The sequence below is a fragment of the Prionailurus viverrinus genome, chromosome A2 (genome assembly GCF_022837055.1).
Source record: "Prionailurus viverrinus isolate Anna chromosome A2, UM_Priviv_1.0, whole genome shotgun sequence".
NCBI lineage: Eukaryota > Metazoa > Chordata > Mammalia > Carnivora > Felidae > Prionailurus > Prionailurus viverrinus.
The window spans coordinates 167,142,561-167,166,583 of NC_062562.1; the positions used below are offsets into that span (position 1 = coordinate 167,142,561).

Sequence of the window (24,023 nt, forward strand, 5' to 3'; positions counted from 1 at the left end):
GGGGTCAATCTATCTGAGACACACACATAAAAACCCATGGAAAGGTAGAGGGGGCAGGTGTTAATGTTTACAGGAATTCCTTTCGAGAGGGCTACTATTTGTGGATTGAAAAATACTCCAGGCCACTCCCTCCCCAACCCAGAAGCCGAATGAAGGCGGACCCTGACACTGGGTTCTATCAGGAGGCGTGTGCATGCGAGCATGTGGGTGTGTGTGCGTGTGTGTGTGAAGGGGGGTGGTGCTCAAAACGCTGGAGGAGAGGCTGAGGGGTCACTTTCACACCTCCACCATGCAGACCTCAGTTCCTTCTAATACATTATGTTAAAAAAAATGTGTATTTATTTTGAGGGGAGGGAGGGACAGAGAGAGAGAGGGAGAGAGGGAATCCCAAGCAGACTCCTCACTGTCAACGCAGAACTCCAAGTGCCGTTCGATCTGACAAACTGTGAGATCATGACCTGAGCCAAAATCAAGAGTCGACGCTCAACTGACTGAGCCCCCCAGGTGCCCCTCAAATTAATCTTAAAAACCAGTATCCAGCTGATAAGCCAACAGCCTGATGAATTGTCTCCATCCTATTCCCATATTTAACTAAAAAACCCCAACTTCTAATAGAATGTCACTCTGATTGCTCCGTGGAAAAGGAGACATGGTGATGGGAAGGAATCCACAGTTTAGAAGATTCTACGAGCATACAGACATAGAAAAGCCTGATTGATTAAGAAGTGGTCTTTCAGGCACACAATAGGTTTTAGATTTTTTTTCATGTTTATGTATTTTTGAGAGAGAGAGAGAGAGACGGGGTGTGAGCGGGGGAGGGGCAGAGAGAGAGGGAGACTCAGCATCTGAAGCAGGCTCCAGGCTCCAAGCTGTCACCACAGAGCCTGACTCGGGGCTCGAACTCACGGAGTGTGAGATCATGACCTGAGCTGAAGCCAGACGCTCAACCGACTGAGCCACCCAGGCGCCCCATACAATAGGCTTTAAAGATTCTTGTTTTAGAGATATACCAGAGGCACACCTAGCATAACACACGGAACTCACGCAGTCCCTCCCTATGACGTGCCCTACATAGAGCATCTGTCATGCCTGTGCGTCCCCTTCACAGTTTGGCTTTATATGAAAGTTTATTCATTGTACATATTTTAATCTTAAAAATTATTCAATTTATTCAAACTAAAAAAAAAAAAAACCAACACAAACCACCCACAGCAGCGTCCCATTTGTCCCGTGCCCCCACCCCCACCTCTTGCAACCACCAGTCTATTCTCTGTATCAATGAGCTGTTGTTGCTGTTTTCAGATCCCACATATAAGAGAGATCACATGGTATCTGTCTTTCTGTCTCGCTTATTTCACTGAGCACGATGCCTTGGAGGTGTGCGTTGTCTCCAATGGAAAGATTTCGTTCTTTTCTGTGGCTAAACAGTATTCCAGTGTGTGTGTGTGTGTGTGTGTGTGTGTGTGTGTGTGTGTGTGTGAGACGATTTTTTCCATTTCCCGGTTACTGTGAATAATGCTGCGGTGAACACAGAACTGCATGTATCTTTTTGAGTTAGTGTTTTCATTGTCTTCAGATAAATACCTAGTGGCAGAATTACTGGATCGTACAGTAATTCTATTTTAAAATTTTTGAGGAACCTGCACACCGTTTTCCACGGTGGCCGCACCAGTTTGCATTCCCACCAATAGTGCACAAGGGTTCCTTTTTCTCCACATCCTCGCCAACACCTGTTGTCTGGTGGTTTTGGTATTAGCCATTCTGACAGGTGTGAGGTGATAGCTCACTGTGGATTTGATTTGCATTTTCCTGATGATGAGTGATGTTGAGCATCTTTTCATGTGTCTGTTGGCCATCTGGATGCCTTCTTTGGAGAAATATCTATTCAGATCTTTTGCTCATTTTTAATGAGATTACTTGTGTGGGGGTTTTCTTTCCTTTTTTTTTTTCTCTTGCTATTGAGTTATATGAGTTCTTATTTTTTTAATGTTTATTTACTTTGGCGGGGGCAGGGGCAGAGAGAGCAGGAGGCAGAGAATCTCAAGCAGGATCCAGCTTGAGATCCAGCAGAGCCCGCCATGGGGCCTGAACCCATGAACCACGAAATCATGACCTGAGTTGAAACCAAGAGTTGGATGCTTAACCGACCTACCTACCCAGGTGCTCCAAGTTACGGGAGTTCTTTATATATTTTAGACATTAACCCCTTATCAGACATATGATTTGCAATTGTTTTCTCCCATTCGGTAGGTTTTCTTTCCATTTTGCTAATGGTTTCCTTGGCTGTGCGGATGCTTTTTAGCTTGATGTAGCCATACATGAATCCTTTTTTTTTTTTCCCCCCAACACTATCCCCAGATTGTTCCATTTTGGTACACGTTGCTCTGGTTCACCAATTCCACCTTTGTCGTTGTATATTTAGACACTGTGCTTGTTTTATGCTTTTATGGGTTTGGGGGTTATGTCAGGTTTTGTAAGGTAATACTGCGCTCTGATTCACATCTTCTTGCACACGTGCAAGAATTTCTTGGCGGCATGTGACCAGCAGTGAAATTGCTGTGTGGAGGACAATGTTCCTGCTCAACTTCACGAGATACGGCCAGGTTACTCTCCCCAATGCTTGCTCCAGTTCATGCTTCAGCCGGCATCGCGTCCTCACCAGACTTGGTATCGTCCTGTTTTTGAAGTTCTACCAATGACACAGGTGTGAATTTCTTCCAATTTGTGTAACCCTTATATGCGGTGAGGCTTACCCGCCTCTTGTACTATTAGCCATCAGAGTTTCCTCCCCCTTAATCTCTGCGTTTACGCCCTCTGCCCATTTTTCTATTGGAGTATTTGTTGTTTTTTATAATAGATTTATAGTAAGAGATACGTGCATATTCTGGGTACTGATCCTTTGTTCATCCCAGGTAGTGCAAATATCTTTTCCTAGCTTATGGCTTGTCTTCTCACATTTAAATGGTATCTTTATTCTTTTTATTTATTTTTTAATGTTTTTATTTTATTTTTGAGAGAGAGAGAGGGAGAGAGAGAGAGAGGGAGAGAGAGAGAGAGAGAGAGAGACAGAGAGAGAGAGAGAGAGAGAGAGAGGCAGAGAGAGAGGGAGACACAGAATCCAGAGCAGGGTCCAGGCACAGAGCTGTCAGCACAGAGCCTAATATCGGGCTCGAACTCAACCGTGAGATCATGACCTTAGCTGAAGTCAAATGCTTAACCGACTGAGCCACCCAGGCACCCCTAAATGGTATCTTTAGATACAGAGCAGTTTCAAATTAAACAAGCTCAAATTTATTGATCTTTGCCTTTATGCTGTTTTTTTTCTTAATCTTAAAAAAAAAAAAATCCTTCCATACCCACTGAATTAATGTAATTCTATTAGGCAAATGCTTATCAAAACATTGACATTTTTTCCTAAGTTCCAACATCGGTCAACGAGAGAGATTTATCAGTGGTTTCCCAACGTATAAACTGGGTTACCTCACCATGATGGTTACGATTGTTTAAAACGTTAATACTAACTCTAGCGGCAAAAGTTTTTACAAATGGTTTTCAGCTCAAACGAAACACTTAACGCATGATCTTTTTTAAAAAGGAGATCTTTGAACTGCTCAGACATCCCTCTCAATGCTGAGGGCTTGAAGACTAACCATGGCTTGGCTGTACGCCCTCTGACGTGGACCACAACACACCACACACCTGGACCTGCTCCCCTCCCTCCGTCCACGCTGTCCTCTGACTGCCTTCCCTCCTCTGGCTACTTACAGTTACCCCGTATTTGTTCGTCCCTCATCGTGTTAGCCATACAAAAACCGCTCCGGCCAGAGACGGCCAACACCGCTGGTATCATTCCCAGTGCTCTGTGTAGCATGTTAAAATGGCAGGCGATTAAATGAAAAATTGAAGAAAACATTTGGTGAGTGCCTTTTGGGCAGGGCTGTTCAGACGTGCCACAGCTGGTCAGTATTCACCCTCCACCTGGACTCCGGCGATCTGCCTTCCTATCATTTTCTGCTGGTGAAGATTCCCATTCTTTGGCTTGCACGCTATCTTAACGTGACTTTGAAGTTGCAAGAGGGTGTTTTTGGACTCTCATCCTTGTCTCTTTGTCCTCATCTTCTGAACCCAGGGTTTCCCTGCAGGACAGACACGGCCCACAGACTGTCTCCCCAGCCAACCACTAAGGCTGGGGAGACAGCAACCCATTGGCCCCCGCTAGCCGCAGGCTGGGGTGAGGTCAGAGACAGCAATTCCCCAAAGAGGAGGTGGATTCTCCCCAACTCGTTAGAACGAATGTCCACCGCACAGGGGGTCGGTCCTGGCTCAGACCCTTCTAGGTTCTGTGACCTTGGCCAAGTCCTTGATTTTCATGTGGTCTCGGTTTCTTTACTGCCGATCAGGTACTTTGTTTCATAATCCTATTATTCTCGAAGGAACGGGGTGAAGGGTTTCTCGTCTTGAAACCTTGGTATGACATTGATCCTTCCTCAAGTTTTCGAAGCCACAGGACTCTGCAGTGTACTTACTGTGCTCCTGGTATGGAGCTAAGTGTCTTGGGGCACATTGGTGTCTGTTCCTCACGCATAAATAAGGAAACTAAGGTCCCGACATGTAAGTGACTGCCGTGGGCTTAGACACCATAGTAGGCTCCCGAGAAATGTTCAGGGCTCCGTGGAGACGTGGCCTCACGAGATCTGTCATTAGTCAAAATGACAGACAACAGTTTAATGTTCAGTTGCAATAATCAATGGTCAGATTTCTTTATCCAGTAAACATCGATATTTGAGGAATTTATGGTTTTTAGAGCAGCAGTACCGGCTCTGGGATGTGGCGTATTTATCCTGAGGGATCTCTTCTTCCCGTAGGGGTGTGTTTTAATGACTTAGTCTTGCGGAGTCACTGCAGGACTGGGCTGGTCTCATGCCAACTGCATAGAGCTGTTGACTGGCGCTGGGCTGGGTAGGGCTCCCCAGGGCAGGGCGGCATCTTGGTCATTTCCACGCCTCCACCGCCCAGCCCCAGGTCTGGCACACCTCTGCACACGATGGCTGGGTGAACACAGGTCAGTGGGCAGTGAATACACCAGGAACTGGGTCCTTCCCCTCTGGAAGGCAACCCAATGGCGAGGGGGGCGCACAAGCACCTACTTGTCAGCTGGCAAGATGGGGAGTAAAGTAAGAATCCTGAGTATTCGGATAACCCAAATAGCTTGGACTCAGAAAAAGAAAACAATGCTAGCAAGAAGGTGGGAGCCTGAAGTCATGTTAGGAGCAAACGTGCAACAGACAATGGGTGAAAGATCAGTTATGTTCGCAATCAGATAGAAGATGTAATTTAAGAGGGGATTTAACGTTCCTGCTTTCGTAAGCACAATTTTATTTGCTTTTATACAATTCCCAGCGTTGTCGTTAGTATTATGCGGTGATTTCACGCGACTCTCCACAACACGGAAGCGACCACACAGGTGTTACCTCCTGGGTGGTCTGCACGAGAAGTGGGAGACTGTCTTGCTCTCTGTCCTTCGCACGTCCCGTGGTGGCTCCCGTCCCTGCTTCCCATTTGTAAAGCAGCGAAGGAAACAGGCAACCAGCTTGCAGGGGGCAGCCCCCACCTGCGACGCTCGCAGGCACTGTCCGTCGGTTAACGTACTTCTGGAACGCGATCGCCAACGTGATGTATCACAGGTGGAGTCACCACAAGCAAAGGAAACATCCTGGGGCCATTGTGGTTTCCGTAGCGAACTTGTACTTAAGAAGTGGGGCTGTCTTTGACGCGGAGCTCTGCTCCCACACTGGAAATGAGGATCAGACTTACCACAGCTCTGTCATCCACTGATCGGTTACCATCTCGCGCTTACACTTAGATGCGACGGAGATGCAAGCACGCTGTGAGACCTGGCACCTTCGGCTTGCACACTGTCCCACAGGAGATGGTTCAGGTGCGTATTTGACATCTCAGTGCTTACTCCAGGTGGCATCACTGAATGCATTGTTTGACATCTTTACATCTAAAATCATCCACTTCAAAACGAATATTTTACTCTTAGTATGCACTAGGATGACATCCTTTTAAGATTTTTTTAATGTTTATTTTTGAGAGAGAGAGAGAGAGCACCAGCGCAAGCAGGGGAGGGGCAGAGAGAGAGGGGGACACAGAATCTGAAGCAGGGTCCAGGCTCCGAGCTGTCAGCACAGAGCCCGACGCGGGGCTCGAACTCACGAGCTGTGAGATCGTGACCTGAGCCAAAGTCGGACGCCCAGCCGACTGAGCCACCCAGGCGCCCAGGCTGACATCCTTTTAAGATTTTTATAAAGAAAATGTTCTCGGGGTGCCTGGGTGGCTCAGTAGGTTGAGCATCTGACTCTCGATGTCGGCTCAGGTCATGATCTCACCATTCACGGGTTCGAGCCCCGCATCGGGTTCTGCCTTGATGGCACAGAGCCTGCTTGGGATTCTCTCTCCCCTTCTCTCTGTTAAAGATAAATAAATACACTTAAAAAAAATGTTCTTAATAATGAGAGAAAAACAGACTAAGGGAAAAACACACCTTAAAATGGCTTATTTTCTGGCTCGAGCGGGGTGCAGACAAAGCTTCACGTTCATAGGTAGTGGTAACCACCCCTCTAAAGGGTCAGGAGCACGACTGTGAAAACTGTGGGGGCTCAGGCCCAGCGGGGGCGGCTGGATGGACGGACAGGTACACATGAGGAAAGAAGGGCCTGTCTGTCCTGCTGAAGTTCCGGGAGAGGCAGGGCCCCGAGGGAGGTGGGAAGGGAGGGCGCTCATGGGGTGGGGGTGGAGGGGCACCATCAAATCCTTTAGTGACCCGTGAGCCACCAGCCTCCCTGCGAGGCTTCTCACAGGTAAGGCGAGGCCACCCGTAGGCCTGCACCACAGGGGCTCCACGGGGGTAAACGAGGTCAATTCCGAGCTCCCCGGGGACAAGGGGCTGTTTAAACACAAGGTGTGCCTCCGCCGGCTTTTCTGCCTTGGCCGGAAGCAGTCGGTCCTCCCGAGGGCTCAGCTCTGCGCCCTCTCCCCGGCACGACCCGGCCACATGCACACCTTACGACACGGACGCAGGCCGAGGAACTGGCCCAGCGCTCCTCCGCCTTCTGGACACCCAGCGAGCCTCTTTCGCTCACCTCCCCCGACCCCACTTCCATTAGCACAAACGCCCATCCTGAGGTTGCCACCGAGCAGAAGCGTTTCCCAGAGGCCCCGTCTCCCTAGGTTCCTGAGCTTGAAATCCTAAATGAAGGAAGCAGGCGGCCCCTCGACGACGGCACAATCCCCATTCCTAGCAGACGTCCGCGCGGGAGCAGCGAAGGAAAGTTAAGGCGAGTTAACCTAACACTTCCCAGCTTCGCTGACGCCTCCGTGGGAGCGGCTTATCCTCAGGTGAGCGTAGACGGCACCCGGGGAAGTGACTTCCCGACCGAACTTCCAGAAGTCAGAACTTGGCGAAACTGGCACGAAGTCTAGGAATCTGCGTTCTGACAAGGACCCAGAAGCGACCGTAAAGCACATTTCTAAACTGATGGACCGCACTTCGAGAAATGCGGCCGAGGGGCCGGAGGAACAGTCGTGTCTGAAGAGGGACGCACACAGCTCAGGACCCGTGGAGACTGGCCCACGGAGGCCACGGGGACCGGGGGGTGAGCTCCGGGAGCCGCTCCCCTTATGGCACTTTCCTTTCCTCGCAGGGGGTAACCCTGCAGCCACGCTCTCAGGGCGACGCCCTGCACAGTTCTGAGCTCCTTCTGGACACAGCGCCACTGCCTCCAGCACGGAGCCCTACAAACGCCCCACGTCAGCCCCGCGAAACTCTTACCTCTCTAGTCGTTAAGATGTCGGTGTTTTACTGGGGTCTCCCCTCCTCCCTCCCGGTCCAGAAAGTGCTTCCCGGCAGAAAGCTGGACGAGGGCCGCTTCGGTGGCGCCCTCTCTCTCGGTGACGGCAGCTCTGTGCTGCCTGTGGTCCAAGGTCGGAAGCGTGTTTGCCTCACATCTGTCCGGTTTTCACGTTAGGATGTGGGGGACGTCTGCCCCAACTGCTCCATCGTGACCCCGGGTGGCGGTTCCCTTTTGTTTACTCTCAGGCTCTTCTCTGTTTCGGATACTTTTTTGTTGCACTACGTGTAAATCTAGGTGTAGAGGTCTCTGAACTTTTCTTACTTGATGGTCCTGTATTTGTGGACTCGCATCTTTCATCGGTTCTCGAAAACTCTCGGAAATCAGCTTGACACATACCGCCTCTCTTCCACTCTCTTTGTTCTCTCCCGAGGACCTCCAGTCGGACACTCTTATTCTGCCCTCCTGGTTTCCGAACCTCTCAGTCCCACTGTTCCACACCTTTCCTCTCTGTGGTATGTTCTAGGCGATCCTACCTGTCCTTAACTAAAATCCCCTCATCAGCTGTGCCATCTGTTTAACGTTTCTTTCGAGATTTTTACTACAACAATCAATGTTTAAGATAGCTTTATTGAGGTATGGTTGATACACAGAGAGCAGCACATATTCAATGTACACGATTTGATGACTTTGGACATAGGCACACACCCATGATTCCTTCACGATTTAACAATTACATTTTAATTTTTTAAGTTTATTTATTTGAGAGAGAGAGAGAACATTCGAGCAGGGGAGGGGCAGAGAAAGAGGGAGAGAGACTCCCAAGCAGGCTCTTTGCTCAGTGCAGAGCCCGACTCAGGGCTCCACCTCACGAACCGTGAGGTCATGACCTGAGCTGAAACCAAGAGTTGGACGCTTAACCAACTGAGCCACCCAGGTGCCCCTTGCATTTTTTAAAAAGTTTTTATTTATTTATTTTGAGAGAGAGAAAGAGAGAGAGAGAGAGAGAGAGAGAGAGAGAGAGAGAATGAACAGGGAGGGGCAGAGAGAGAGGGAGAGCAAGAATCCCCAGCAGGATCCACACTGTCAGCACAAGAGCCTGATGCGGGGCTTGAACTCACAAACTGTGGAATCATGACCTGAGCCAAAATCAGGAGTTGGATGCTGAACCAACTGAGCCAACCAAGCGCCTCTGCAATTACATTTTTGAACATTCTTTTCAGCCCTTTTTTTTTGTTTTTAATATTTTTTTTGTTTCAAAGCAAAACAAAAACAAAAACAAAAAACTTACCGAAAAGTTCAACATGCAGTAAATTAAAACCCTTTCCTTTGCACCATTTGAGAATAAGCCTCTGAGTTGAGGCTGCATCACTGACAAGTACCTCAGTATGAACTTCCGACAAGAACTCTCTTCCTACAGATCACCTACAGTCATGAAGATAAGTCAACCTCGTTACCTTCCTTCCCTCTTGTCTGCAGACCCTGGCCCCGCCTGCGGGCCGTCCCAGGAACGGTCATCACGGCGAGAGCGGTCAGTTTGTTTGCTCACAAGCGGCAGGCTGTCCCCACCGCGGTTCTGCTGCCCACGGAGATGCTCTCACCACTCACACCCAGCTCTGACCTCCTGGGCCCCACCACCTCCCAGCAGCGTGGAAGCCCTCCCACAGCGCTGGCATGCTGATGTCCCAGTTCACCGCCTGCTGCTACAGCCAGCTCACACGCGGCCCCCACCCCGGGGTGGCGTCCTCCTGTCCTGCCCGGGCCGGGACTCTCCATGTCGCACTGACCCCAGTGCCTCATCCTGCCAAGCTGACTCCTTACCCCAGCCTGCCAATCCGCAAGGACATACTCCTCCCCGTTTTGATCTCGCTCGTAAGGAGCCTGGGTTCTGATTCTCAGATGTGGGTCAGCAAAGCCATCTCCATCTCCCCTGCCCCTGTCGGTATCACCACCGGCATCACCTAATGGCTTGAGGATAAGACTGTTCCGGAAGAGAAGGCTGCAAAGAAGAGGACCGATACAGAGCGGCTCTCCGGTCACTATGGGGGTCCCCTGCTGGTTTCTCACTTTAACTCATTTCCTTAAACATTTCACGTAGTGTTGTTTCTGAGAATTTCAGTATCTGAGCTCCTTGGGAGGGCAATCTGCAGTTTATATTTTTTCAACTCTCAATTATTGTGGTTTCTTCTCCTGTGTATTTTGTGATCTTTTCTTTCTTCAAGTTTATTCATTTTGAGAGAGAGTGTGAGTGGGGGAGGGGCAGAGAGAGGATCAAAGCAGGCTCCGTGCTGTCAGTGCAGAGCCCGACGCAGGGCTCAACGTCACGAACCATGAGGTCATGACCTGAGCCGAAATCAAGAATCTGATGTATGACTGACTGCGCCACCCAGGCCCCCCCCACAGTTGCTTGATCTTAAACTGTGAAAAACAGGGGAGCATAATGTGAGGAAGGCCTTCCAGGATCTCTGGCTTAAACCGGGAGCCTCACATTCATATTCTCACCACCACAGAGGCCCAAGAGCTTATTTCCTACTGGCAATGCCAACAGGGGGTACCTTCCCTCAGGGAAACCTGCCTTTCTTATACCCTCACTATTTATAGCTCACGCCCTCCCCCACCTCCCTGCTTCTTTCTTGATCCCCTGGAGATTTGTTTTAATTTCTAAAGCCCAGCAATCCAACAATTTTTTTTTTTTTTTTTGTTGCAAAATCTGTCTTATAGCAGGAGGATGGGGCCCTAGACTTTTCAGTCCATGTTGACAGAAGAGTAAGGCTTCTATGTTCACTTTTAACTGAAAGCGAAGCAGAACCTGTAAGATTTCCAGGGGGAGATGTAAGACATTGTTAAGTGCTCAGTAGGAGATCTTCTTAGGTTGCCCATTTATACTCCTGTAATGCGACACCTGGCAGCAGCTTCATTTAAAAAGTCAAAGAAAAAACACACGTTGGGAGCGGGGCATTCTGAGATGCTCCCCTTTGCAGTCCACGTAAGCACACGTGAGCTCCTCACAGAGCTGCTCTGTGGTTCCCCAAATGCAACTCAGGTGCAAGATGAAGGCGTCGGGACTGCCCTGGCTTAGAATCCTAGACCGTGGGAACTTGCACATCTCATAATAGTTGCCTGGATTTACCTTTTACATCCCCAAACTCAGTTAAGGGAGATCCTCAAATTCTGGCTTCCTGACAGGTGTTTAAAGATGATTCCGTTTTGTCCAGCCAGAAGCAGTGTACCAGTCAGAGAGCACTTCTGACACAAACAAGGATGTTTTATAACACAGTTGACGTTGTAACTTCATCAGGTTTCTAGGACAAGTTAAAGAGGCAACCCAAAGTGAAATCTGTCTGTAGAGAAGAAAGGGGGTTTGTTAAACCTTTACTCACAGTACTGTATCAAAATCTTCTCGTATTAGGCGTCCAGGCTCAAGTTTTTCCAGTTAGTGATGAAAAATTTAGAGCCTTGTCCTAGAGAAATTCATTTTTAGGTCATTCATAACTGACATAGATGTCTTCCCTTAATTATAACATAGCTACAAAGTACGTATGAGATTGTTTCATCTTTGGGTATTTGGTTTTTTGAACCATCCTTCTCAAGATCACCAGTGGGAGGGGGAGGCAGATGATCACCAGCGGAACTATCTTGAAAAACATGTTCTGAGTTACAAATGTCACCCTCCACAGTTCAAAAGTAATGCAAGGTGATTAGAGGTTCAAGCCTTTTTAAATCTGGATGTGCTGATGTGCTTTCTGAGGGAGACTTGGTTATTCCAGGTTGCTTACAACGCTCGCTATCATGTTTTTGCAGGGATTACATGCAGCTGAATCAAAGTAACTTTTAAAAATTGTTTTTCCTTTTTTCTCTTTCAGATGAGTATCTGTGGCATTAATTACCAATCCAGTAAAGTTTATTTTTTCAAACAACTTATCATGAAAAACTTCAAACGTATATAAAGTTGAAAGAATTTTATAGTTAATGTAGTCTATCACTAACGTTTTGTCACATGCCCATCTCTGTTCCCATCTGGGAAGCCACCTCCAGCATGGACCGTGGCGGCTGTTTACTAATGGGTCACAGCACCCGGTTTCTTACCTCTCCACGCTGCCCATCCGCTTTCTTGCTGTCAGAGCCATCTTCCTAAAACACAAATTTTGTCATGTCACTTCTGTTGTTAAAATCTGTCCATACTCCCTACAGCTTCAGGAAAATGTCCCAAAGTCCTCATTGCATCTGACTCTTGTTCCCCTTTGCAGCTGATTGCTTCTTGAGCACCCGTCTCCCCCAGGACGCTCGTGGCCGCACACACTGCTGGCAATCCTCCCTCCCTAGGAAGTCATCTGACATCTCTGAGCCTCTGCTCAGCCTCTTTCTACTCCATGGCCCTTTCCTTCCTTTCCCCATACCTTCACCTTCACCGTCAACGAATCGACGTTTGCAGCTCGTGGGTACTTCACGACCCCATTACACCCAAGCCTCCCCCATTCCCCACCTGCTGACAAGCAGACGAGTCTCCCGAAGCCCTACGCCCCTTCCTTGATATCATTCACGGCACCTCGTTTTCCGGCCGTTTTCGCTGCCCCAGGAGCACAATCTCCCGCGGACCTCGGGCCCGGGCGCCCAGCGCGTCCGGGAAGCACCCGCAGCCGGCCTCCGGACCCGGGCTCCGACTGCTCCCCTGCTCTGGGTCAGCTCCAGCCAGCCTCTCCGAGCAAGCCCCGCCCCTGCCCGGCCCGAGCTTGACGGCGCGGCCAGCCCCGCCCACCGGCCCGCGGGCCGCCGGCCGGAAAGCGCCGCGCCAACTGCTGCAAAGTGTCGTACGACAGAACCCGGGACGGGACCACGGCCGGCAACCGCCCCCGCCGCCGCTGCAAACTCTGCGGCTGCAGGGGCCGAGCGCGGCGGCCGCCCGCCTGCTCGCCCTCCGCGCTCGCCCTGCGTTCCTGCAGGCGTCCCGGAGCCGCCGCGCCGCGGAGGCGGCCCGCGCCCGCCCTGCTGGTCGCCATCATCCCGGCGTGCACCGCGGCGGCGGGCGGGCCGGCGGCCATGTTGCGATAGTCTGTTGTTTTCTTCCTGCGGAGGAGCCGGGCCGGAGTGGCCGAGACCGCCGGCCGTCTCGCCCCCTCCCCGGTCCCGGCCCGCCGCCCCCCCGCCCCCCGCCCCCCGCCGCACGTCCCCGGGCCCCGGCCGGCCGGCGGCCCACCGCCTGGCTTGGCGGGGCGACCCCGAAGGCCGGGCCCGCGAGCACCATGGCGGCCGCCCTGGGAGCCGGCGGAGGAGCCGGCGCCGGAGGTACGTGAGGCGCCCCGCGCGGGGAGGACGGGCCGGGGCTCCCTCAACCCGCGTCGTCGTGCCTCCCGCGTCGCTCGACGCGCCGTGGGGGCCCGCGAGCCTCGGTGCCGCGGCTTCCGCCGTCGAGCCTGCACGCAGCGGCGGGCCTCGGCCGGCGAGGCCGGCCTGCCGGGGCCGCGAGCCGCTCGGACGGCCGTGCCGGGGAGCCGGGCTCGTCGCCGGAGGGGCTCTGCTGGCGGGCCTGGGTGGATTTCAGGCCCGGTGCAGAGGCGCCGCTGAGGGTGTCCCCCATTGTGCGGGAGCGTGGGGCAGTGCGGCGTTTCAGAAGCCGGGGGTTGCAGAGGAGTGACCCCGTCTCGCGGGTCGGCTACGTGCACCCCTCCGTGGCCCAGTGAACGCTTGCTAGCGCTTGGTCCGCGTTGGACCGCGACCCAGCCGGGCAAGCAAGGTGTAGATACCGGATCAGTTCCTTTGGGCGGTTTCCTCTTGTTTCGCAAGCATCAGTGGTTTTGACAGGGCGCCTAACAAATTCCAGGTGAAATCACAATTTGTGGGCCGAGGCTTTTTCTTTTTCTTTTTCTATTTTTTTTTTTTTTTTTTTTAGTAAGGAAAAATACTTGCAAGTGAGTTCGCAATTATCGCTCGAAAGCTTCGGTGAAGGAAACCCAAAGACGGTAAAGTGGAATCAGTAAAAGCATTTGATACGCGTTGAAACATCCTTCCAGCGTATTCCCTGGAGGCACTTCTTAGTACCGCCTGCTTACGAGTACGCCGCAGTGTCCTGCTTAGAACTTTGGCCCAAGCATTGAGACGTTTGCGTGGCAGGGTGGAAAAAACCCGCCGAGAGAGGCTAAACACAGAAGTGTCACTTGGGGCAGGGGGGCTTGGTGCGTGCCGCTTTTCTGGAAGGTAAAGAGATGTCGTGCCTGTTAGGGCTGGGGCTCTCGAGTTAAAACGTGAAGGTACGGGGTAGGTAGGGTGTTCCTTCCTTGCTCGGTTACTTTCCGGGGTCACAGTCTTGTGTTTTGTATCGTTCTGGAGGCGTCGCCCGGGGGCTCCTGGGTCGGAAGCCCTTTCGCCGACGATGCCACCCGTTACTTGCGTGTTCTCTCGCGCACAGGGGCGTTTTGCCGAGGCGGCGTGGTGTGTGAAGGCGTTGCAGAGGTGGCTGCTGCTCTGTGTGCGGGCGTGTCCTTTCAAGTTCGCGATCCTTAGGTCCTGAGACAGTAGATACCTACGAATACAGTCGACGTAAATCAAAGCATTTCGGCGCCCGGGATGAACTTGGGTCTCGAAAGGTCGAGACTTGCTGTTTTAGAGGAGTAGGTAGGCTTTACCTTGAGGTTCTGGAGTTTCTCCTTCCGTTTGGTCAGGGCCACCCCGTCTCCCTCCGAGGCTTTAGCCACAGCCCTTACCAGGGTTCTGAGTTGCGTGTGACTTGGCTCCTGCGGCCTCCGCACACAGGCTGAGTGCGGTCCTCCAGGTCCCCTCGGGTTGCACTGCTCCGGCCCTCGCACTCCGGGTCTCAGGCTCCCAGGATGCCCTCCTTACGTGAAGTAGGTCCAGCTCCTGCCTCCGAGCCTCCCTGCCTTTTATTCTTGGCAGCCTTGTTTGTTTCAGAACGTTTAGCCCGGTTTGTTATTTATTTGGTCTTTTTGGAAAAAGGAGCCTATAGGTCCCATTGAGACAGGAATGGTGTCTTTTTCAGGAGCCATGTGCTCCAAGTTGCTGGCACGTTGCGTACGTGCCGCATAATTTGACGGTGAGTGAATTAATGAAATGTTTTCCTTGTGAACCCTCCTGTGCCCTTTTACGGTATGAGTAGAATTCTAGTACCCTGCACTTTGCTTTGTTCACTTAAAAGCAGGTCCTGGGCATCTTCCCATGTCAGTAGGTGAGAGTTTTATGGATCCACCATGATCGTTTGCCTATCGATGGGCGTTCCAGTTATTTCAGCTTTCTCGCCACTAGCAAATACCGTGCTAAACGTGTGTAGACACAACTCAGTGTGCCTATGCAAATATTTCTGGAGGACGGATCGCTCTAAAAGTGGAAGTACTGTGTTGCAATTACATGTATTTACAATTTTGGTAGCTACTGCAAGTTGTCCTTAACTTCCCTCAGTAGTGTGTGGGAGTATCCCGTTTCCCATACCCTAAGAATCTTTGTAATTCTGGATCATCTTGGGACAGAAAAAGAGCCTCGATGTTGTAACCTGTATTTCTGTTTTTCTGATCTCCAGAGAAGTTAGACATCTTTTCATGTGCTATTTTTCTGTGAATTGCTTGTTTACATAATTTGCTACTTATTTTTTTAAGTCATGTCATAGATTTATTGGTTCTGAGAGAGAGAACCAGAACCAGCGGGGGAGGGGCAGAGAGAGGGGGACAGAGGATCCGAAGCAGGCTCTGTGCTGACAGTAGAGAGCCTGATGGGGGCTTGAACTTGCAAACTGGAGAGATGACCTAAGCCGAGGTCTGATGCCTAACTGACTCTCAGTCACCTTTTTTGAAAGTGGGTGGTTGACCTCTTCTCCTTATTGTATATTTCTCATTCTCTGTGTATTGTATCAGAGGATTAGTCACCCTTTTTTAAAATTGTGCTTGCCCTATAAATAAATTTGTTGTAAGTGTTTTACTATATGGAACTTAAAGTTTTACTTTGTGAAATATATCACTTATTCTTTTATAAGTATTTTTTTTTTCTTTTTGTAAATCTGTTTCTATGCTAAGAGTTCCTCTATGTTTTTACCATTTGACACTTCTGGGCTTTTTTTTTTATATTTAGCTTTTATTCCATATGGAGTTTTATTTTGAGTGTTGTGTGAATTTGGGGCCTGTAACAGTTCTAATATGATTTGTTGACTTCTTCTCTGTCTTTTCCACCTTTTTAAGAAGTTACTATGAACAGTTTTTTGGAATTATCATTTCATTGTGTGTGTGAATATATGTGCATATGCCTTTGTGTGTTATGTATATATGTTGGCATATTTAAAAAATTTTTTTAATGTTTATTTTTTGAGAGAGAGAGAGAGAGAGAGAGAGAGAGAAAGAGAGAGACAGGGCATGAGTTGGGGAGGGATAGAGAGGGAGAGAGAGAGAGAGAGAGAGAGAGAGAGAGAGAGAGAATCCCAAGCAGGCTCTATGCCATCAGCCCAGAGCCCGTTGCAGGGCTTGAACTCAAAAACCGTGAGATCGTGACCTGAGCCGAAATCAAGAGTCAGATGCTTAACCGACTGAGCCACCCTGGCACCCCTATGATGGCATATTCTTTTCCAGCTAATCCCATATGATTAGCTCTGTGCATTTAAAAAAAAAAAATGTACTTAAGAATCATCAATCACATTCCGTAAAGAATTCTACTAGAATTCTTATTTAGGTTGTGTTGAGTTTATTTACATAATTTGAGAATGATTGGTATTTTTACAGGATGGGTTCTTTCATCCAGCAACAAGAGTGTCTCTGTCAAGCTTTTCTTTTTTGTCTGTTAGTCATCTGCCAAATGTTTATCGAGTACCTGCTCCTGTGCCGGGCACTGATCTAAGAGGCTGGGGTACACAGTGAATAAACCAGAGGTCCCTTCCCCTGTGGAACTTACATTAAGTAAAATTTTCTTTATATAGTTCTTTCACATTTCTTGTTAGTTCGTAGATATTTTGTATTTGTCACTGTGGATGGTGTACTTAAAATTTTTTTTTTAAATATTTATTTTTGAGAGAGAGAGAGAGAGAGAGAGACAGTGTGAGTGGGGGAGGGGAAGAGAGAGAGAGGGAGACACAGAATCCAAAGCAGGCTCCAGGCTCTGAGCTGTCAGCACAGGGCCAGAAGCAGGGTTGGAACTCCTAAACCGTGAGATCACGACCTGAGCCGAAGTGGAACGCTTAACTGACTAAGCCACCCAGGTGCCCCTAAGATGGTGTAGTTTTTAATCCTATTCTCACATTTGATATTGATCTGTAGAAAAGCTTTTTTAAAATGTGGTGGCTCAGTCGGTTGAGTGTCCAGCTTTGGCTCAGGGCATGATCTCGTGGTTTGTGAGTTCAAGCCCCACATTGAGCTCTCTGCTGTCGGTGCAGAGCCTGCTTCAGATCCTCTGTCCCTCTCTCTTCGCCCCTCCCCTACTTGTGCTCTCTCAGAAATAAAATAAAACATTTAAGATCTAATTGAATAGTATACACCTGGTTTTTTGAATCTTGTTTTGCCAGTTTGGTACTTTAGATTTTCTAGTTAGACAGTCATTTCTGCAGCGTCTTCTGTTCTAATATTTATAGCTCTCATTTCTTGTCTTGTCTCAGAGGCACTCATCATTAAGCCCTCCAGTATAATGTTGAAGAGTGCGGGTGGTGACAGGCTTCTCTGTCTTGTGAGCTTGTTCTGGGTTTTAAATTTTTTTTTTTTTTTCAACGTTTATTTATTTTTGGGACAGAGAGAGACAGAGCATGAACGGGGGAGGGGCAGAGAGAGAGGGAGACACAGAATCGGAAACAGGCTCCAGGCTCTGAGCCATCAGCCCAGAGCCCGACGCGGGGCTCGAACTCACAGACCGCGAGATCGTGACCTGGCGGAAGTCGGACGCTTAACCGACTGCGCCACCCAGGCGCCCCTTGTTCTGGGTTTTAAAGAGTGTTCTTTTTAATGTTTTCCCATTAGATATGTATACTGTAGGTTTGTGATACTGTTTTTTTTTAGTGAAGAAGTTTGCTTTTTGAGTCCTTTAATTTTCATCAAATGCTTTTTCCTTATCTATTGAGGTGATCTGTGAGGTCCTTTCTTTAATCTCTTAATGTATTATGTTGGTAGATTTCTAGTGTTGAACCAACCTTGCATTCTTGGGCTCAAAACCTGTGTGTTTTGTTATTTTTAATATATGGTTGGATTTCATTTTAGGATTTATATACGAGCATAAGAAAGATTGGCTTATAGTTTTCTTCCTTTGTGTTTGTGTGTGCATTGGTGCTATCCTGTTTCTTTTTTTTTTTTTTTTTTTCCAATGAAATGCTGATTTCCTAGAATGAGTTGAGAAGTTTTCTGGGACATAATGAAAAAACCTTTGTATGAAATGTTGAAGAACTCTGTCTGCAAAGCCTTTGGGGTCTGGTACCTCTTTATTTTTCAGTTTCTTCTATCATTGGTCTCTTTCACTTTTTAAAAGTCTCTGGGTCATTTTTTTTGAGTTTATTTACGTAAGTAATCTTTACACTCAGCATGGGGCTTGAACTCCCTACAGTGAGATCAAGACTTGCATACCCTTCTGTCTAGGTGCCAGCTAGGTGCCCCTCTGTGGGTCAGTTTTGGTAGATTTTTCTGGCAAAGTACTTCTTTATGTTTTCAAATGAATTAGTGTAGGGTTCAACACTCCCATTTCTAGTGTGGTAAAGCTAAATTTTTTGACTCAGGCTTGCCCGAACAGATTTTTACTTTGTTTTTATACTTGATTGATGATCTGGTTAGGCCTAGAATTCTAGATTTGAATTCATTTTCCTTAGATTTTTGGTGGTGTTGCTGTGTTTTCCTGGCTTCCAGTTCTGCTGTTGAAAGTGATGGCATTCTGATTCCTTTGTATGTGACCTTTTTCTCTCCCTGGAAGATTTTAACAGTTACTCCTCAGTGTTCTCAAATTTCATCAGCAAATATCTTTTTATTGTGCTTTGCATTTGGGGGACACTTTAGTCTGGGAATCTTCAGTTTTGGGAAATTTTCTTATATATTTCTCCCTATCATTTCTCCTTGTCTCATTTAACTGAAACTTATTACTGGTTTTTGATACTTCAGTTATATACAAAACATAAGAATAACAAGACAGTTCATGGAGATGCTTTTGTGAGGATAGGCACTTTGGTAGTTCATAGAGTGAGGTGGAGGGATAGATGCCTAGGACGGGAGAAGCACAGCGGTCAGGGCGGTTCTGGGGCCTCAGCAGGCTCACAGTTGCTGCTGGCGCTTTGCTCCAGGGATGCCCCATGTCTACAGCTACTTCGTCAGTTACTTACCAACGTAGGAATTTTGTTGTGTTCCGCCAGATGCTGTTTATCTTTTTTATTTGCATTTTTTTGTTTTTTTAATTTTTAAAAATGTTTTATCTATTTTTGAGAGAGTGAGAGAAAACAAGAATGAGCAGGGGAGGGGCGGAGAGAGAGAGGGAGACACAGAATCCGAAGCAGGCTCCAGGCTCTGAGCTGTCAGCACAGGGCCCGATGTGGGGCTCGAACTCATGAACTGCGGGATCATGACCTGAGCCTAAGTCTGATGCTTAACCCACTCAGGCACCCCCAAATGCTGTTTATCTTTAGCTGTTTTAGTTATCGCTAAATGTGGGTCCGCTATTTGCCATCTTTTGATATTTTCTCCTCTTTTTTGAAAGAAGATGGAACTCTAATACTTGCATATAATTCCATTTTTAAAATGTTAACTAAGTCAACTAAGAAGAGATCATGTAAATCAGAGAGCATGTGTCTTGTAGACCACCAGATTGCAGCCTGTGGCTGAGTGATTCTGCCTGTGCGGTTTACTGCGTTCCATAAAATAAGTGACCTTCCTACCTAAACATCAACGAAGTCATAGTTGCCCTTTAACATATTTTTTAAAGTTTACTTATTCTGAGCGAGAGAGAGAGTGTGTGAGCATACACATGAGCAGAGAAGGAGCGGAAAGAGGGAGAGAGAGAGAGAATCCCAAGCAGGCTCCATGCTGTCGACACAGAGCCCCATGCATGGCCTGAGCTCACAAACCGTGAGATCGTGACCTGAGCGGAGATCAAGAGTCAGACGCTTAACTGACTGAGCCACCCAAGGGGCACCCCCCCCTTTAATATTTTCATTTAGGAAATCAGAGGGTGTGCTGCTATAGCTGCTTCCTCAGCAAGTTGAAGAGTGCGGTACCTGGTGTTTGGTAGACGTGAGTTTAAATCTGGCTTTGTGGTTCACTAACTTCGGCTAGTCTTGTTTTTCACATCTGTAAGAGGAGGATTTGCGGTTGGATTGAAGGAGAAAACAAGTGTAAAAATGCGAGCTCACTGAAGTAAAATGGATCCTGTGTTCAGCCCTTCTGTAGTGCTGGGATTATTTGAGTTTTATCAGTGAGTCGGAACAGAAGCTGTGCCAAGTGTCCCAGGTATGAAGGGTTTTAATGCAGGAATTAGAGGCTTCCACAGTGGTTGGAAAGGTGCAGGTGCAACGGCTGGGAAAACTTTCTCTAGTGATCTCAGCCTAGTTGTGAGGAGCTTGCCTGGCAGTCCTGTGACCCCGCCGAGTCTTGGGGAACCTCATGGGCCTTCTCAGTCGGCTCTTCTGCAGGTACTGACTTTGGGCGGTATCGATCCTTAAGAAGCCACCACCGACTGTCACAGCTCCTGTGAGCCCAGGGGCAACAACGTGGTTTTCCAGAGCTCACTCCGTCTTCTCTGACGGCCTCCCGTCTGCCCTGTGTGTGTCCTGCCTCTGCCTCCTGAGAATAACTCCTGAGAATAACTCCTGAGAATGGCTGTGAAGCTAATTGGGACTCGGGCTTCCTGTGAGCGCCTCGCCTCGTGCAGTCCAAGCACACGGACAGAGGCTCGGGGAGGGCACGCCTACATTTCCCCTGCACCTTTGTGGAGTGTGGGGACCACGGTCTGCACAGCAGTTGCTTGTGTCTGTGGAAGGCAGAAAAGGGACTGGCCGGGGGAGGGGGGGGAGCTTTCTCCTTTCCTTTGACGTTTCTTCCCTTAAGTTTCACCTATTTAGCAACTGATCTTTGCCAGTTTAGAAAGTTTAACTTTTTAGAAGGAGGGTAAAGACTTTTGGGAAAAGAAATAGGGTGTGATTTCCTTCACATTCCTAAGTCGTGGTGGGGACATCGGTTGGCTGAGCTCAGACCGCTGGCCCTCCTCCAGGCTGCCCGGGATGGCAGAGAATCGAGGCTGTAGCTTTTGTAGCTTGGGGAGGCAGAGCCCTGTCTTCTATTGGGACTCCTAGTGTGATTGACTTCCAGACTCAGGAAGAAATTCAGTTGCAGGACAGGCAGGCAAATGGCCAGTGCGCACTACACGTAAACAGAGTACAAAGTTCATTTCAGGGAGAGCCTGTCCAGGGGCCCATATAGGTGAGAGATCTTTAAAACAATGACTACAAATTATTTTTCAAGCAACATGGCATAGAGGCTCTGTCTGATTATTTTGCTTGGTTGCTCAGTTTGGTAGTTTTACTCTGTAGGGCTAACATGCTCACTTTCAAAGTTCTTCCCCCCGCCCCCCTTTCAGTAGGTTTCGTGTCCAGCATGGAGCCCAATGCCGGGCTTGTACTCAGGACCCTGACATCCAGACCTGAGCTGAGATCAAGAGTCGGAAGCTTAACCGACTGAGCCACCCAGGTGCCCCTCAAAGTTCTTGAACGTTACCCTGATTGTTCTTCCTAGATGGCTCAAATGAAGGGTCTAAATTTACTCACCTGTGAAATACAGAATTTTCACTATTAGTCATTTAGAATATGAGCATATCATACATGAGAATGGTGTTGAAGCAAAAGGAAGAAGGTTGAGAACCTTTGGACTAGAGCAAAGATTGGCAAATTTTGTCTGCAAAGGGCCAATGGTAAATATCTTAGGCTTTGCAGATCACATGGCTTCTGTTGCAATTACTCTGTTTTGCCCTTGTAGCCTGAAAGCAGCTCTGAACAATATGTAATTGAATTGGCGTACACTGTTTCAATAAAAGCTTGCTTGTATAAACAGGCAGCAGCCACATTTGGACAGAGAGGGGTGGCAGACCGTACTTGGCCTGTGGACCGGAATTTGCTGACCCTTGGACTAGGCAATTGGCTAGAACCCTGTTGAAGCTAATGTTCTGTACTGTTTATAATCCAAGTCCCAGGTTCCTGGAAAAGAGGAAATAGTTAGAATGCTAAGCAAGAGAGTTGGGTTAATTATAGACCTCTCATTGCTATGTAATTGAAAATTATAAAAAATTCCGGCAGATACCTATAGCCTTGCTCTAAGAAAAAGTGACTCCTTTATGAAAATAGAATATCCAGCAGGATGTTTAAATTTTTTTAAAATGTTTTATTTATTTTTGAGAGAGAGAGAGAGAGAGACAGACAGACAGACAGACAGCATGAGCTGGAGTGAAAGAGAGACACAGAATCCGAAGCAGGCTCCAGGCTCCGAGCTGTTAGCACAGAGCCCGATGTGGGGCTCCAACTCACAAACCGTGAGATCATGACCTGAGCCGAAGTCGGACGCTTGACCGACTGAGCCACCCAGGCACCCCTAACAAGATATTTGGGTAAGGAGAGTCTCCTGGTGAGGGCATTGACCACTCTGGTCCTGCAAAGTTAATTTTCCCCTGGGGTCTTCAGGGATGCATTGTTCTTGCTTCAAAACCGGATGAATGTGGACACAATTTGTTCTCTTGGTTCTGCTCACTGTGATAGGTACAAACCGGAACTTTAAAGAAAGGGGCTGCACGTATTCTAAAGGTACTGCATTAGGTGTGGTCTTTCCTTTGCTTCGCATGCCTTTGTCCAAGCACATGGGCCCAACACCGAGAGTTGTGTTTACTTCCTTTTGGGAATTCTGGTTGTTTTCCACTTCTGTTGCTGTAGCTGTAATCTCACTGCAGTACTTACAGGTTTTTGTTTGTTTGTTTTTGGTCTTTTTCTGTTTCCTTGGTGTCAGGGGATGAGTTTGCTTTCTCCAGAAAAAGAGGCCTCCACCTGCCTTTTCAGCCCCAGACTTCTTTCCCCCGTGCTCACATGGATTTACGCTAGGGCCGGGATTCCCAGCAGTGTGCCCTTTGGGACGTCACTGTTTGTAACTTCCCCCCTTTGATTCATCCTCGTGTTTGATCCCTTTTCCTCTTCCACGATACACACCTGCTCATGGTCACTTTGCCCTCCTCCACTGAGAAAAACAAACTTTTTTCTCTATTTTAAATAGTCCCCTTCGGGCATCTGTTCCACGTTTGTGCATACGTGGCCACATCTTCTTGAGGGCGAGTCGATACCTGTATAAAGCAATAGCGTCTCAGTCCTTTGACTTCTGTCGATCTTCGCGCTGGGAGAAGCCATTTAATACAGTAAAAGGTAGAGAACAGCGTGACGAACCCGTTAACCTCACGGCTGGAATGAGCACTCAACATTTGGTCACATTTGCATCAGGTTTGTATTTTAAATGAATGACCTTATTACAGATAAGGCCCCCTTTATACTTCGTCGTCTCTGTCTCTCCACAGTCACGCACACCATCAGGAATTTGGTGTATTTCCCATACATATTTCTTTCCGTATCAGTGGTGAGGTATTAAGTTAGTAGATATACCTACGTACACTATTCACGACCAGTACGTAGTATTCGTTTTATGCCACAAAGGTTAGTCTGTGCATATGTCATTTTGTACTTTTTCTAGTGTGCCTTTGGTTTAGCCTGGTCAGAGCGAGGCCCCTTGCCGAGCAAGTGAGGAAACAGAGGTGGATGCGTGTAGACCGTTCTGCGTGTCGTCTGCGCCGTGGCACCCCGCCGCCACCAGCCCGTTCCCACGTGCTCCTCAACAGAGGAGGCGGTCAGACGTTTGAGTCTCTGTCAGAAGTAGAAAGTTATTCATAGTTCAGTTTAAAATTTCTCTTACTTTAAAAGAGACTTACTACGGAAAAAATTTCAACTAAAAAATAATTGCATCGTTCTTCTGTGTCCATCATCTGGTTACGGCAGTGTGGAATCACGGCCAGTTGCGTTTCGTGTCTGTGCCATCTCCTTAACTCCCTCCGTCCTGTGGAACGCTCCTCCCCATTCCCGTCCTCTACCCCCTGGTGCCCACCGTTCTACTTCTGTCTGTATTAATCCGACTACTCTCGGGACCTTGTGTAGGAGTCAGACGGCATTTGCCTTTTTGTGGGTGGCTTCCTTGATGTCGCGTGATG

General features: G+C 48.5%; 1 protein-coding gene and 1 long non-coding RNA gene across 5 annotated transcripts in view; one reads left to right on the plus strand and one right to left on the minus strand.

Annotated features, from left to right (window-relative positions):
- Nucleotides 1-8,924: 8,924 nt before the first annotated feature.
- LOC125147842 (uncharacterized) lies at nt 8,925-12,558 on the minus strand. The gene is made up of 3 exons (XR_007145316.1): nt 12,400-12,558; nt 11,940-11,984; nt 8,925-11,194 (listed from the first exon to the last, which is right to left on the minus strand). It is a non-coding gene; the product is annotated as an uncharacterized LOC125147842 (long non-coding RNA).
- Nucleotides 12,559-12,673: 115 nt separating this feature from the next.
- Nucleotides 12,674-24,023, plus strand: part of RBM33 (RNA binding motif protein 33) — a 140,501-nt gene continuing 129,151 nt past the window's right edge. For all 4 annotated transcript variants that reach the window (XM_047850882.1, XM_047850883.1, XM_047850884.1 and 1 more), the window contains exon 1: nt 12,674-13,136. In XM_047850882.1, the coding sequence (XP_047706838.1) occupies nt 13,094-13,136 (43 nt within the window). In that variant the 5' untranslated portion in view covers nt 12,674-13,093. The remainder of the gene's footprint in view (nt 13,137-24,023) is intronic.